Here is a 15,516-nt window from a genome sequence, read left to right as displayed (position 1 = left end):
CTAAGTCCAGAAGCTAAATGTGCTTCCCACAGTGGGTTAGAGTCAAAACAGTCCCAAAGCTGTTGCCTTAGAAAGCTGCTATTTTAGGGCACCTGGGGTGGGCTAAGGGGAAGGAGGTCAGTAGGCAAGTAGGTGGGAACACACAGGAGCCGGTACCCTAGGTGGACATCGGTGTGAAGGAGGTGCAGCTGGTGAGGGTCACACAGGGACACTGGGCTGTCCATCCCCAACCACAGAGCAAGGGTGCTGGCCACTACCTGTTAAGTGAGCCTGGTCATTCAGCATGCGCCTCAGAGATGCAGAGATGGACAGCCTGCTGCCTGACTGCCACGTGATGCTCCTACCAAGGACTACAGGTCTGCCCGCTGTCACCAACTTTGCCTCCACCTGGGCCTCAAACCGCTGGGTCTTGTTGCCTGACTCTGGCTGCAGGTCACTCTGGCCCTGAAAAAGTCCCAGCATCACCTGGGGACAGCAGGCCCAGCAGTCCTGGCTCTGATCCTGTGAGCTCTGACCAGGTGGGGGTGGGAGGGAGCTTAATTGAAGACCTTCTGCTTTGACTTTGGCCTCATTTTTTAAGACAGGGTCTTAGGTAGCCCAGGCTGGCCTCAAACTCCCTATGTAGCTGAGGATGGCCTTGAACCTCTGAGTGCTGGGATTACAGGTGTGTGCCACCATGCCAGTGTATGTGGTCTAGGGATCAAGCCCAGGGCTTGGCCCACAGCAGGCAAGCACGCTACACCTGAGCCACATCCCCAGACCGCTGCCTAGATTTTAAAACCCTGAATTGTTTGAAATAGGTTCCCTAGTCCATAGTCAGAGGGAAGCAGGAGGGACTCCCCTGCCCCACCTTACCTCATTAGAGGCAGGGCAGCTGCCCTGGCAGTGCCTAGAGTCTTGTACCTGTGCGACCTCCGGCCACCCTGGCCTCTTGTACCTGTGCGACCTCTGGCCACCCTGGCCTCTTGTACCTGTGCGACCTCTGGCCACCCTGGCCTCTGTCCCAGTCTTGAAGTCTGGGTCACTACAGTGTCCTCCTCCTGACTCCATTCTGGCATCTCTAAGATGTCAAGGTCAGGGACAGGAGCCAGGACCCTGCACAAGGACAACGTGGCAGGAGCAGAGGCCACCCTTGAGGCTTGCTGGGGAACTACAGACAACTGTGACCCGCGCTCTCAATGGCAGGTGCCCAGCTGAAGGGTAGCCCCACGGGCCTCTCTGCTGGTCACTCGTAGTCAGTGGCCACAGGAGCTGGGAAAGCAGAGACGGGTGTGCTGGTGTGCACTGCAGTCCTGGAACTCAGTGGATAACAGGATTGTAAACATGATAACATCCTTGGCTACAGAATGAGTTTGAGGAGAGGTTGCTCAGTGGTTAGAGAACTTGCTGCCCTTCCAGAGGACCTGGGTTTGGTGCCAGCACCCACATGAGTGGCTAACAACTGCCTGTCACTCCAGTTCCAGGGGATCCGATGCCTTCTTCTGGTCCCCAAGGGCACCAGACATGAACATTGTACATATACATACACTCAAGCTTTTTTTTTTTTAAAAAAAAAAAAGAAGAAGAAGAGGAGGCAGGAAGGAGGATGGAGAGGGTAGGAGGAGGAAGATGAAGGAGAGGAGGAAGTACCAGCAGACAGGCATAGTAATACAGGCCTGTAGTCCCAGAAGCAGAGACGGGAGGATTACAAGTTCTAGGTTAGCCTGGGCTACACAATGAGACCTGTTTCACAAGACAAACAGATAAGAGACAACAAGGTCTATACATGTGTGAGTATGTGTGCATGCATGTGAATACATGTGTGTGCGTGTGTTCACACAAGCATACATACACTCCCTTTTTACAATAATACACACAATCCATGCACTGTGTGTCCCAATGATGTCAATCTCGACTCTACATCAGGGCTGTGGGAGGCAGCACATCCCAGACCTGGCACCCACAGAAGGAGACTCCAGTCATAGTCCCTGCATCAAGGGACAGGCAGCTGGGTCTCTCCAGGCCAGTCACTATGTACGATCCCCAACATGTCACACCTCATCAACTCAGCTGAACCCAGCACAGCTGCCTGAATTCAGGAGCTCGCCTGCCTCAGTTTCCTCCTCTGCCGTGGGGCTTCCTGAAATCAGTGAAGTGGGGACCTAGGAGCTATGAGAACAGGCTCCAGTGAGTTCCATAGCTCTAGCTGCTGGCGTTACTGTGGTGGGTCAGAGGTGTGAGAGCTGCAGAAGGCACTCTGGGAGCACATGGGGCTTTCCCACACTGGCACTGAAGGCTGAGACCCCAGGGCTGAGAACGAGGAGTCTTAGCCTAGGCACCTGAGGCTTGGAGGAAGTCAACTTCCTGGGCACTCAGGAGATAGAGGTAGGTAGTGGAGAGGATGCGGGTCAGAGGAGGTGAGGAGGGAGCAGGTCAGAGGAGGTGAGGAGGGAGCAGGTCAGAGGAGGTGATGAGGGAGCGGGTCAGAGGTGGTGAGGAGGGTGCAGGTCAGAGGTGGTGAGGAGGGTGCAGGTCAGAGGAGGTGAGGAGGGTGCGGGGTCAGAGGAGGTGATGCAGGTCAGAGGAGGTGAGGAGGGTGCGGGTCAGAGGAGGTGAGGAGGGTGCGGGTCAGAGGAGGTGATGCAGGTCAGAGGGGGTGAGGAGGGTGCGGGTCAGAGGAGGTGATGAGGGTCAGAGGAGGTGAGGAGGGTGCGGGTCAGAGGTGAGGGGCACCTCATCTGGAAACAGGGTCTTTGTATCTGGTGGCATTAAAGAGGTTATTGGACTGAATCCAGTATGACAGCTGTCCCCTAAAAAGAGGCAATTTGAAATGGCCTGTGGAGGGAAGACAGTTTGACCAAAAAGGGAGAAAGCCATCTCTGAGCTGAGGAATTCTACAGTTAGAACCCACAGGTCTGGGAACGCAGGCTCCCTCACGGCCTCCCCAGAAAAGCCCTGCTCACGGTCCCTACTGGCCTTCACAGCTAATGGCCGATACACTGTGTTAAGTCACCCAGTTCTGGGAACCTCAGCCTGACATCAGGAAACCTGGGTGTGGGCTGTTTAACTTGTTTTAATATCTTTCTCTACTCTGAACTTGTGAAAACTTCTATTATTCTTCTTTTAAAGATTTAGTATCTGTTTATGTGCATGGATCTATTATGTGTATGTGCACATGCATGTAGGTTCCCAAGAAGCCAAAAGGTGTCAGATCCTCTGAAACTGGAGTTGTGAGTCCCTGGATGTGGGTGCTGGGTCCTCTGAATTGTTGAGCTATCCCCAGCCCCCAAACTGTCTATTATTGATCTATACACTTTTTTTTCACATCAGTGCGGGGTGGGGGCTTTGTTGGCCCAGGACACTGGCTGGGGCAGGGAGACCCGGGAATAGGGCTGATGCAGGTGTGCCAAGAATACAGAGCAAACCTTGATGGAATAGACATCCAAGTACCAGCTCCAGATGGCCCATGTGTGCACTCTTGGGAACCTCCATCTTACCTGGGGACAAGGCCAAGTTCAGGGCTGGGGCTCCACCTTCCAGCCCATCTTCTATCCCCTGAACCATCAAAGGGACCAGCTCTTGCTCTGGAACCCAGGAGTGAATGTGTGGCAGGCATGTTGCCCACACTGCTGCTGCCAAGGGGTCAGGTGACCAGGGAGAATGCTGTCCTCACCATTCAGCTGAATTTTCTTTTTGGGGTGCAGCAGCTTGAGCTGGCACTTCCTCTGGGGCACACTGTAGCTGATGCCCCACCCCACGTCCCTGACCATGTCTGACTGGGGTGTACCCATGAAGAGGTGGGCTGTGGCTTCTTCAGGGAACCAGCTGTCCTTCTGCAAACACAGTGAGGTTCCTGAGGAGAGAAGACCACCGCTCCTCTTCTGAACAGGGCCTCCTATCCTTGCAGGAACAAGCCCGTCAAGCGTTTCCTGGGCTCTGAACAGCAGCACGGGAGAGGCAGGTTTTAGGATAGCCTGGCACAGGACTTTTGATTTTCCCTCAGTTTGGAGTTCAAGGCTTGGTTGCATGCTAGGCAAATGTTTTCCCACTGAGCTACACCCAAGCCTCTCCGGGTCTTGATTGACAGGGCAAATGACCAGGATGAGGCTTCTGCAGTACACAACTCCAGCATCCTATCAATGCTGTCTCATCCTAGACTAGCCCTGTTTGGGTCCCTCCTCTTTCTCACACTTTGCTATGCACAGGGGACATCTGCAATCCCCAGGACACAACCCTGTGTTCTGGAGTCAAAACTCTACCATCCTTTGCTTGCTGCTACCAACTCTGCTCCAGAATCTGAGGGCAAGGGTTGGTGAAACCAGGTTCAGCATCTATCTTTCCTGGCCTTCTTTTGGCCCAAGGGCCTTTGTTTAACAAACTTCTTCTACCCCAAGCTACTGCACATGAAGCTCTGAGAAATGCAGCTTTGACTTAAGCGGCTTCTAGAACCCAGAGCCAGGGTCAGGGTGTGGCTCAGAGGGACCCTGCAGGCCTTGCATGCATGCATAAGGCCCTAGCTCCTCCCCCTATACTGCAAACAAGTCAAATAAAATACCACATCTCTGTTCACTCATTTGGCACTTCTTGTGAGGCTAGCCTGAAGCATGGGGAGCCCTAAGTGTGCAAAGCTCCTGCCCCTGGGGCCTGACACCCCAGAGTTGGGGCCACATAACAACCAGACACAGAACCAGGTAAGAGAGCAGCCAGAAATCTTGGTCATGTGGGTACCTGAGTGGTCCTAGAAGGGATATGTGTTTTATGTCAGGTGGTGGGGATGGGCTATCTTTGACGGCCTGTGAAGATGCCTGAGAGAATACAGAATATGAGGTTACCTGTCATTGGAAGAAAGACTGTCTTGGGCACAGAAGAGAGCCATTGCAAAGGTCTGGGCACAGGAATGTGCTTGACACATCGAGTCAGAGTTAAATGGTGCTAGGCAGAGAGTCAGCATGTGCAAAGGTCCTGCAGCAGCAGGGAGCCATCTCAATGCCTCAGAGTCTTTGTGGCCAAATTCTTGGTGCTAATATGCATGGGGAGATCCACAAGCCAGATGGGAAAGAAGGGGCCACTCCACACTGCCCACCTGGAAATGGAGGGTGTAGGCAGCTTCCAGCAGGTACAGCTGAAGTCCTGGGCCCTGCTTTTTCAGAATCAAATTAGTGAACACAGGTGCCAAGAGCAGGGAGGGCTGACCAGGCCCTGGCCAGGCCAATTAGTACACAGCTGCAAACCCCAGGCTTGGGACACTGCAAAGAGAGTTGAGTGACAGCTGTGGTTAGCAGAGAGAGCAGGGTGTGGGCCCAGCCACCCATGTTAGCATCCTTCTGAGAACCAGTATTGTACAGACATTAATCCTGAGAGACAGGACTGCATAGGTCTGGGCTCCTCAGCCTCAGCAAACTGTTGACACATGAAGCCCAGTAATCTTTTGAGAGTATCATATATATTACACAATGTTCTATAGCATTCCTGACCTTTACCAATCAGATGCCAGGAACTACCACCAATGCCAGTTATAGCAACCTGCAATTTCACTCGCCATTCCCTTAATCCCTCCCCCTCAATCCAGGGGTGCTGTAGAAGGCAAAAACAAGCACACTAGAACTACTGATGTAGACTTCTATTGTTTTTAATGATTTGTGTGTGTGTGTGTGTGTTTGTGTGTGTGTGTGTGTGTGTGTGTGTGTGTGTAATTTTGTGTCTGTGTGTATGAACATGTGAATGCAGGTACCCAAAGAGTCCAGAAGAGGGCGTCTGTTCCCCTGGAGGTGGAATTACAGGCAGTTGTGAGCTTCCCACTGTGGGTGCTGGGAACCAAACTCCAGTTCTCTGCAACAGCACCAAGCGCTCTTAACCTCAGAGCTATCTCTCCAACCCCAGGATGATTCTTTTTGTGTGAGACAGGATCTCACTGTGTGGCCCTGACTGTCCTGGAACTCACTCTGTACACCAGGCTGGCCTCAAACTCAGAGATATCTGCCCTCCTCTGCCTCCCGAGTGCTGAGATTAAAGGCATTCGCCACTATATCTAGCCCCTGGACCATTTTTTTCTTATAAAATTATTTTTTATTTTAAGCTACATAAATATCTTTCTCTGGAATGTACCAAAATGACTTGCTTATGGGGTTTATAGCTTGGGATAAACATAATAAACAAAATTTCATCTCTATTGTACAGAGCTGTAATGTAAAAATGACTTATAGGCTGTATTTTTCAGAAAGCAGGTAACTCGACAGTAATATGTGGAAGGAACTCTCCTGCTGAAGCCTGTGTGATGGAATGGATGTTACGACTGAAATGCCTCCGTGCTCTGGAGGACGCCAAACTTCCTCCACACGCAGCCACCAGGATCTGATCAGTTTCCTCTAGTCTCATCCAGAATGGCTTGCAAAGAAAGATTCAATACATCTTTTGGCAAAACGCTTTGATACAATTTGTGTTGATTTCAGAATAGGAGTCATAATTTTGATCAATGGCGAGTTCAAGCTCCCTTTGTAGCTTAATGAGGTTCCGTGGTAAAGAAAGCTAGGATGCTAGTGGCGTACTTCATGATGGCTGTGAGGCGCCTCTCTTCCAGACCCAGAACTCTCTTCATGCTGTGCTCACTGAGTCAGCATGATTCTGAAATACTCTGCAAAGACAGGCATAGCCTCTAGCCCAGGCTTGCATTAACAAATGCACATCAATCCCCCTCCTTTCTCCAGCGTCATGCAAAGCCCTGGCATCGCATCAGCCAAATCTTGATTCCCACTCAAATCCTCACAACGGTCACCCTGGGCAAGAGAAAACAATGCCATTTTTTATTTTTTTCTGCAAGTCTAGATGTCTCCGAGGCAGTATCTTTGGCCAGATCTTTTTCCAGACCTTCTCTGTAGACTCTTAATTTCTCTGGTTTCTTTTACAATGAGAGTTTTCACCTGTTCCAAGTCCCTTCACAGCCCACAGGTCATTTGTGTCAAGCTGTGCTGGAGTTTTAGCACACTGAGAACCTCTTCCTCCAGGTGACCTGTGAGGGCTCCCCTCTGAGCTTCCTCTGGGTGTGTTTCCAGAGGTGTGCTGTCTTGACCTGCATTGCTGAACTTTGGTTCTCTTGGTGACAAGGTCAGCGATGATTATTACTTCATCCACACCTTTAGCTGTTATAGCTTTGTGCAAGACAGCAACATCCAAGGGTGGTGAAAGCTAGGGCAGGAGTCACTGCTGACTTGGGACCACCTCCGGATGGTTCATGGTTTGAGTGACTCTTAGTTACTTTTCTATTACTGTGAAGAGACACCATTACCAAGGCAACTGATTTAAAAAAAGCATTTAATTTGGGGGTTCATGAGTCCAAGTGTTAGTGTTCACAATCATCATGATAGCAGGTAGGCAGGCATGGTGCTGGAGCAGTAGCCAAGAGCTGACATCCTGATCCACAAGCTGAGGAGAGAGAGAGAGAGAGAGAGAGAGAGAGAGAGAGAGAGAGAGAGAGAGAGAGAGAACACTAACTGGGAATGAGGGGGGGGCTTTTGGAATCTCAAAGCCAGCCCCTGGTGACACATCACCTCTAACAAGGCCACACCTCCTAATCCTTTCTAAACAATTATGCTAACCTGGAATATGCACTCAAATGTATGAGCCTCTGAGGACCAATTCTCATTAAACCACCACAGAATATATTCTTGTTCTTGATGGCCAATAAACTAGGCCTGCCAGAGGAATTCTGATGTCACTGCCATTTTAAAGAAGTGTCTTTTTCTTTCCCTTCTTCTAAGGATCTAAAGAGAGGCTCTGCTCTGAAGGCTTCAGTCTCCCTGGGACCTTTAAACCAGCAGTGTGCTGTCAGGCATCTCCATCATGGGCCATGCACGCTTCTGAGAATGGTCTGGCCCAGTCTGCTTGGCCCGTGGTCCTGGTAGCATCCCCACTTGGCTGAAGCAGATGTTAACAAACTGGCCAAGAAAGAATGGAGCCCCACTCCTGGATTGGTGGTTCCTGAGGGACTCATGTGGTTTTGCACAAGAATGTTTTGTGAAGGACTTCCTCTGATCCTTCACTGAGCTGTGTCATGAAAGAAAGCAGCTACAGCTGAGTAGAGTGGTGCACGCCTTTAACCCCAGCACTTGGGAGGCAGAGGCAGATGGATCTCTGTGAGTTCAGGGCCAGAGTGGTCTACAAAGCAAGTTCCAGGACAATGAGGGCTACACAGAGAAAATTTGTCTCGAAAAACAAAAACAAAAACAAACAAAACAACAACAACAAAAAGCAGCTGCTCCTCCCATGCCTCTTAAGAGGAAAGAGGAGCTAACTCCCATCTGATCCTGGCATCTGAGGAACCGATTGGCCCATTACTGGAGACAGGTGCATCCTCTTTACCCCCAGGAAAAAGAGTCTGCACTAGTGCCATAAATTTGTCTTGTACATTCAAGCAATAATGTCACTTCAAATAACTAGCTGTAAAAAGAAAGAAGGGGAGGAAGGAGGGGAGGAGGGAGGGGAGGAGGGAGAGCAAGCAAGACAGCTCAGTAGGTAAAGGTGCTTGCTGCCAAGCCCACCAACCTAAGTTCTGTCCCCAGAACACACATGGGGGGAGAGAAGAGACTCCCCTAAGTCATAGCCCCACACACATACAAATAGATAAACATGTAACAATTGTTTAAAGAAAGGAAAAAAAGCACCCAAGGAAAAAATTAAAAGGATAAAAAGAAAAGAAAGTGCCTAGAAACATGCTCTGTCTCTAGTCGCTAATCCTGTCTTTAATCTCTTAGTCCTCCACGCTACTCAAAAACAAAATCAGAACCAGGAGTTCGAGGTCATCCTTGGCTACACAGAGAGTTAGAGACCAGCCCAGGCTGTCTCTCAATGTATATATTGAGAGACATATATTACTCAGTTGTATAATAGTCAATGCTTCAACTTGACAGGGTCAGGATCATGGAGGAGGCAAGTCTGGTCTATAAGGTATTGTTTAGATTAGGTTAGCCTCTATGTAGATCAGGTTAGCCTCTAGATTAGGTTAGCCTCTATGTAGATTAGGTTAGCCTCTATGTAGATTATTAGGTTAGTCTCTATGTAGATGTTAGCCTCTAGACTAGGTTAGCTTCTATGTAGATTAGGTTAGCCTCTGGGCGAGTCTGTGAGGGGTCTTCCAGATTAGGTTAATGAAGGAGGGAACACCCACCCTAAACGTGGGCCCAGGACTGAGTAAACGGAGAGTGAGAACCGAGCAGCAGTGTTCACCCCTCTCTGTGTCCTGACTACAGGTGTCACACGGCCAACTGGCCTCCCGCTCCTGTGGCCACACCTTCCCCGCCATGGTGAAGTGATCCCCTGAAGATGTGAGCCGGAATAGGCCATTTTCCCCTTAAGCAGAGTTTTGGAGGCAGGAGGATCAGTTCTGCTGCTCATGAGTTTGAGGCCAGCCTGGGCTACATAAGACCTCATCTCAAATAAACAAACAATGAGTTTGAGGCCAGCCTGGCCTACATAAGACCTCATCTCAAATAAACAAACAATGAGTTTGAGGCCAGCCTGGGCTACATAAGACCTCATCTCAAATAAACAAACAATGAGTTTGAGGTCAGCCTGGGCTACATAAGACCTCATCTCAAATAAACAAACAATGAGTTTGAGGTCAGCCTGGGCTACATAAGACCTCATCACAAATAAACAAAAGTTCCTCAGACACCTCTGTGCATTTCATAGTGACTTTGGTTTTTCCCAGGGTGCAATACTAGAAGCCAGGTTGTTAGGAGACTAAATATCAGTGACACAAACAATTTGGAGGGTAATTTGGAGGTCGTCCTCCACACCCAGGACATCCATCTCAGGCCGAGAACCAGAGGCCCAGCTGCCTACCTTCATGGGCACAGGACCGGGACTCGGAGAAGCTGTGACCTTCACTCAAGTTCTTCACACTGTGCCAGGTGACAAGATACAGCCTGGAGCTAGTGGAAGAGGATGAGTTTGACAAATTGTCCTTGTGCACATGCAGGCCACTCCCTGTCAACCGGCCCCACCCAGCCCCTCCTCCATGCAGGCCCCCCACCCCATCTCTTCCCATAAGCAGCTTACCCCCCATCCCCCACCCGCTTTGCAGACGCCGCCCACTCGGTGGTGAAGACCACCACCTGAAGCTGAGTAGCTCCGCTGAGTTCTCTGGGGCGTTCAGATGCACTCTGAAGTCCTGACCCTTCCTTGCTTGGATCCCACCGTCTAGGCTGGCGGTGCCACGGGCACAGGTCAACCACCTGAGCCTGGCCTGTCCCAGGGCCCCTGCGGTGCCCATCTGAGCTGAGACCTGAAGGAGGACACTGAGGGAGGAGAGACAAGGTCTGGTGCCTGCACCATCCAGTCCTCGCTGTCACCAGCCCATTGTACAGATGGAGATGCTGAGCCTCGGAGGGGCTCAGGACACAGCCAGGACGCTTCAGCCCCACTTACAAGCCCCACTTCAGCCGCCCCCGCCCGGTAGAGGATGTGTTGTCCTTGTTCTCAGTCATACTCAGAACCCACAGACAGCTTGGCTGGGTGGTGGGGCAGACCGCCCAGAAATGAGACCATTTCATGACTTACATGCATTCTGTTACCCGCTTCCAGACCACACGGCCTGGTCCTGTGGCAACCTCATTTGAATCTGTTTCCTCACCAACAGTGGGATTAAAGAAGGACCTGCCCTCCTCGCTCCATGGTCACTGGGGTTTGGCTCCTCTCACCTCCCTTGGGAGGCAGAATGTGGTGACTGTGACTAGAGACCCTGTGGCCCGACTCCCCTGTGCAGCCCTGAGCACACAGCTTCACAGTTCTGGGCCTGTCTTCTCATTGTAAAGGGACCTCATAGCTCAAGACACCCTCACAGCTGTCTGCTTTGGCAACAGCAGGTTGACTGACGGCTGCGGAATGGGTACTTCCCACAGCCTGGATGATGGATGCCCAGTACCCCACATCCTCAATCCCCTACTCACCCCAACTTGGAGAAGTCTGTTACCTGAGCTTGATGTAACCCCTCAGGGAGAAATCTGAGAGTGGCTGAAAGTCAGCCACGCCTTGGACATGGATGCTGACAGTGGCCAAGGCATGTATGGTGAGCCTGGCTGGAATGCCAGACATTGTGGGAAAGAAGAGATCCCCCACAGCCAGATTCAGCCTCCGGGTCACCTGTATCTCCTGCCCCTGTGGTCAGAGAACCATAGTGACAACCCACAGCCATGGCTAGGGACAGGTGATCTTAGCATGGAGCACAGGACGCCCACTTTTCCTCCAAATATAAGTTGTTCCAGAGATACAGGTGAGGAAAATGAGGCCATGGACGTGAATGGTTGGCCCAAGGCCACATAGCCTGCAGGAGTAGAGCCACCCTGGGAATACAATGGTCTGCTTATTGATCAAAGGAAAGGAAGGTGGGGACAGCAGGTGTCGGACAACCAGTGACATATCAAAATCAGTGTGTCCTAAGCAGACCTGGGCACTAACTTAGTCAGCATGGGCCCTCTGAAGGAAACATGCTGTTTTTATTTAATATCTCTGTTTCAAGACTGGGGTATGGCTCTGTACAGAGTGCTTGGCTAGCATGCATGAGGCCCTGCACCCCACCCCCAGCACTAAAAAGATAAAAAGAGCTAAATATCTCTATGTCTGAATCGGAAGTCAAGACCATGGCAAGACCCACAACAGGCCTAAAGTGGGAGGTGGTGTGGGGAAGGCCTTGTGCTCAGGTATGACCCTAAATTTCATGTCCCAGGGTCAAAGGGCAGGGGACAGAGGTAGGGGATAGAGGGGAGGAACAGGGGTAGGACTCAGGTCAGAGAACTGTAAACAGAGGCAGAGGGAAGGGGATGGAGACAGAGACACGAGGCAGGGCATAGTGTTATAGAGTGCCTTTATAATAAATAGAAGTAGAAATCTGGGGAGAGGGAAGATCCGGGAGTGAGAGAAGGAGGAGGACTCCAGGGGCCAGCCACCCAGCTACACAGCCAGACATGGAATAAGAAAGAGAAGATATACAGAAATAGAGAAAGGTAAAAGCCCAGAGGCAAAGGGTAGACAGGATAATTTAAGTTAAAAAAAGCTGACTAGAAACAAGAGAAGCTAAGGCCAAGCGTTCATAAGAAAGAATAAGACTCTGTGATTTATTTGGGAGCTGGGTGGTGGGTCCCCAAAGAACTAAAGAGTAAATAAAAAAAATACCAACTACAGTGCAGGGCTGGGGACAGAGACATGAGGCAGGGCACAGGGCTGGGGACAGAGAGCAGGGTGTAGCGGCAGAGTGCAGGAGTCATGGGAGAGGGGTCAGAGACAGGGGTTGGACAGGGAGTACCTTGAGGAACTTGATGGCAAGTTCAGCCAGGTGCAGAGACCAGCATCTCCTGTGGTCCCCCAGAGGCCCACAGTCCAGGAAGCTCAGCTCGTGCCCAAACACTTTGAAACTCAGCTGGCAGCTTGGTGCCCGTCTTGCCCTATACCACTGGGCTACCTGAGAAAGAACCCGGAATGAAGATGGAGAAACTTGGGGTGAGCCAGGCAAGGCCTCTGGAGTGGGAGGGAGGGGGGGGCTGCTAGAAAGGTCAAGGGTGTGTGGGGCCCAGCCCACCAGGCGCTCTCTCCCACACATGTTCTTTGATGTGCACAGTAGTGTCCATGGCCCAGTGCAGGTGTGAACACGAAGTCAGCATGGATGAGCCGTGATGAGTCCACTCGGGACTGCAGCTGCTTCCCTGCTTCCCCTTCGGCACCCCCGTAGGATTCGGCCCAGCCACCCGAGCGGCACTCAGGTCCACATGATCACCTAGTCCCTCACCATTCCTCACGCTATGATGTAGACTTTATTCCTAACATTGAAAGTTAGGAGATTTTATATAGAATCCAAACCCACGGCTTCTTTGAAGACAGAAATATTAGTTTGTCTACCCACCCCTCAGTAAGGGGTAACCAGAGCCAAGAAGCAGCTGCTGGTGTGTGGATGGCTGTTCTTCTGTGCACCACAGTCCCTGCCCACCCTGCGGTCTTGCCAACATGGAGATCGGGTATCTGTTGTTACTCTCTTTGTCTTAGCAAAATACATCTTGGCATGTGAGTATGAAACATGAGAAAATAACAGACTACAAAGAGTGCATTCTAAGACAAAAATGTTTGTTTTGTTTTTGTTGAAGAGGGTCCCAAGTAGCCCAGACAGGCTCTAACCCATCATGGGGCTGAGGCTTGCTTGAAAACTCCTCCGCCTTCTAAGTGCTAAGGTTACAGGCATATGCCACCATGCCCAGCTAGAAAGAAGTGTTTATTCCTAGCCCACCTGGGCTTTGGGCTAACATCTGGTCTATGTATAAACATGTCAGTACACACCCAAGCCACCCACGCTGCTGGCTCTCAGATGTACACAGACATGGCATTTTACAAGAGCAAACGCCGCAGGCAGAGTGCGTGCCCATCATGGTCCCCGCCCTCCAGAATACACATGAGAACCTGTGCCCAGAGTCTCTGCTAGGACAATAATTAGCAATGGACCTGATCACTCAACTGAAGACAGGCTTCCAACTACAAGGCACATACCCTCAGACATGCACACACATACCACAAAAGCACACCCAGGTCCCTTACAGCACAATTTTTCATTTCATTTTATCTTTTGAAGTGGTCTCATGTAACCCAGGCTGCCCTCAAACTTGAACTTCTGATCCTCCTGCCTCCATTTACCGAGTGCTAGCACCACCTCCACATCTGCTTTTACATGGTGCTAGGGGTCCAGCATGCACTGGAGAGGTGGGACAGGGGTTGTCAGTGTGAGGCCAGCCTGGGTTACATCTTATCTCAAATAAAATAAAAAAAAAATTTAAAATACCACAGGGGCTGGGAAATGACTCAGTCAAGGAAGTACTTGACAGAGCAGGAAGACCTGAGTCTGGGTCCCCAGCACTCAGTGTGCCCCTTAATCACTGTGCTGGGGAGGCGGAGTCTGGAGAACACCTGGGCCAGCCGCCCTAGTGGAGCAGGTGAACTCCAGGGTCAGAGAGAAGCTGTGTCCCCAAAAACAAGGTAGAGGGCTGGAGAGATGGCTGGGCAGCTGAGAGCACTAGGTTCAGTTCCAGCACCCCCATGGAGGCCAAGAACTCTCTGGAAGTCCAGTTCCAGGGGATTTGATGCCCTCTTCTGACCTTTATGGTTACTGCACATATGGTGCACACACATACATACAGGCCAACACTCAAATATGAAATTAATTTAAAAAATAAGGTAGAGACGTGATGGAAGAAGATGCTCAGGGTCAACACATGCACACACAAACACATGCACACACATATGCACAAATACACATGCACACACATGCAAGCACATACATCTACACACACATGCATGCACACACACATATACAGAAAAGTGAAAGAAAACCCCAAATTAAGCAACGAAACCATTCCCACTAGAAGAGACTAAAAAGACACACCATAAACTGTGAGATAGTGTTTCCAAGTCACATATCTGATAACAGGAGTTATTTCTAAAATAAAGAATTCCCAAAACCCTGTAAAAAAAAATAAATAACCCAACTGGGCAGTGGTGGCACACACCAGGAGGCAGAGGCATGCGGATCTCTGTGAGTTCAAGTCCAGCCTGGTTTATAGAGTGAGTTCCAGGACAGCCAGGGCTACACAAAGAAACCCTGTCAAAAAAGAAGGAAGGAAGGAAGGGAGGGAGGGAGGGAGGGAGGGAGGGAGGAAGGGAGGAAGGAAGGAAGGAAGGAAGGAAGGAAGGAAGGAAGGAAGGAAGGAAGGAAGGAGGAGAAAAGAAGCCAATAAAATAAAAAATATCTAATATCTGAATATACATTTCAGCAAAGACGACAGCTGGCTAGCAGAACTGTCCACAAGGCTGGCACAATGGCTCAGGCACTTGCAGCCTGATGACCCCATCCACATGGTGGAAGGAGAGGACCAACAATCACAAGTTGTCCTCTGACCTCCACACACATTTTGTGCCATGTGCTTGTGAGTATGCACACATACACACGTAATAAAAATAAATACACATGGCTGGGCATGGTGGTGCGCACATGAAAGGCAGAGACAGGCAGATCTCTGTGAGACTGAAGCCAACTGGTATACATGGTGAGACCTTGTTACAAAAATATATATAAAATAAAATGATAAAAAAAAAAGGTTCATCACCATTTCATTAGGGAAATGCAGATTAAAGTAAGACACTAGCCTGGCAGGATGGAGCAGACCTGAGATCTCAGCACTAGGAGGCTGAGGCAGGAGAATCACATGTCTGAGGGTAGCCATGGGCTAAAGAGTAAGTTCCAGGCCAGCCTGAGCCCAAGAGGGTTTGGGGTCAACCTAAGCCACATAGTGAGACCCTGTCTTAAAAAAAAGAAAAGAAAAGAAAAAAAGAAAGAAAGAAAGAAAGAAAGAAAGAAAGAAAGAAAGAAAGAAAGAAAGAAAGAAAGAAAGAAAAGGGGGGAAGGCTGGACTAGTTAAGTGGTAGAGTGCTTTCCTAGCATGGGAAAGGCCCTGGGTTCTACTCCCAGTCCTGGGCGGGGACAGGGGGCACCACACAGCCCTGGATGAA

At 50.3% G+C, this 15,516-nt stretch overlaps 1 protein-coding gene across 1 annotated transcript in view; it reads right to left on the bottom strand.

Annotated features, from left to right (window-relative positions):
- Nucleotides 1–15,516, bottom strand: part of LOC131916223 (uncharacterized) — a 130,064-nt gene that overhangs the window by 77,229 nt on the left and 37,319 nt on the right. The window contains 10 exon segments of the mRNA XM_059269531.1: nt 145–157; nt 258–444; nt 3,430–3,476; nt 3,653–3,812; nt 5,063–5,202; nt 8,318–8,350; nt 9,817–9,905; nt 10,089–10,271; nt 10,946–11,130; nt 12,275–12,430. Of these exon segments, the coding sequence (XP_059125514.1) occupies nt 145–157; nt 258–444; nt 3,430–3,476; nt 3,653–3,812; nt 5,063–5,202; nt 8,318–8,350; nt 9,817–9,905; nt 10,089–10,271; nt 10,946–11,130; nt 12,275–12,430 (1,193 nt within the window).

This window comes from Peromyscus eremicus, chromosome 8a, assembly GCF_949786415.1.
Source record: "Peromyscus eremicus chromosome 8a, PerEre_H2_v1, whole genome shotgun sequence".
Lineage (NCBI taxonomy): Eukaryota > Metazoa > Chordata > Mammalia > Rodentia > Cricetidae > Peromyscus > Peromyscus eremicus.
Note: the sequence above shows the minus strand (reverse complement) of the source record. Positions and strands in the feature narration are given on the sequence as shown.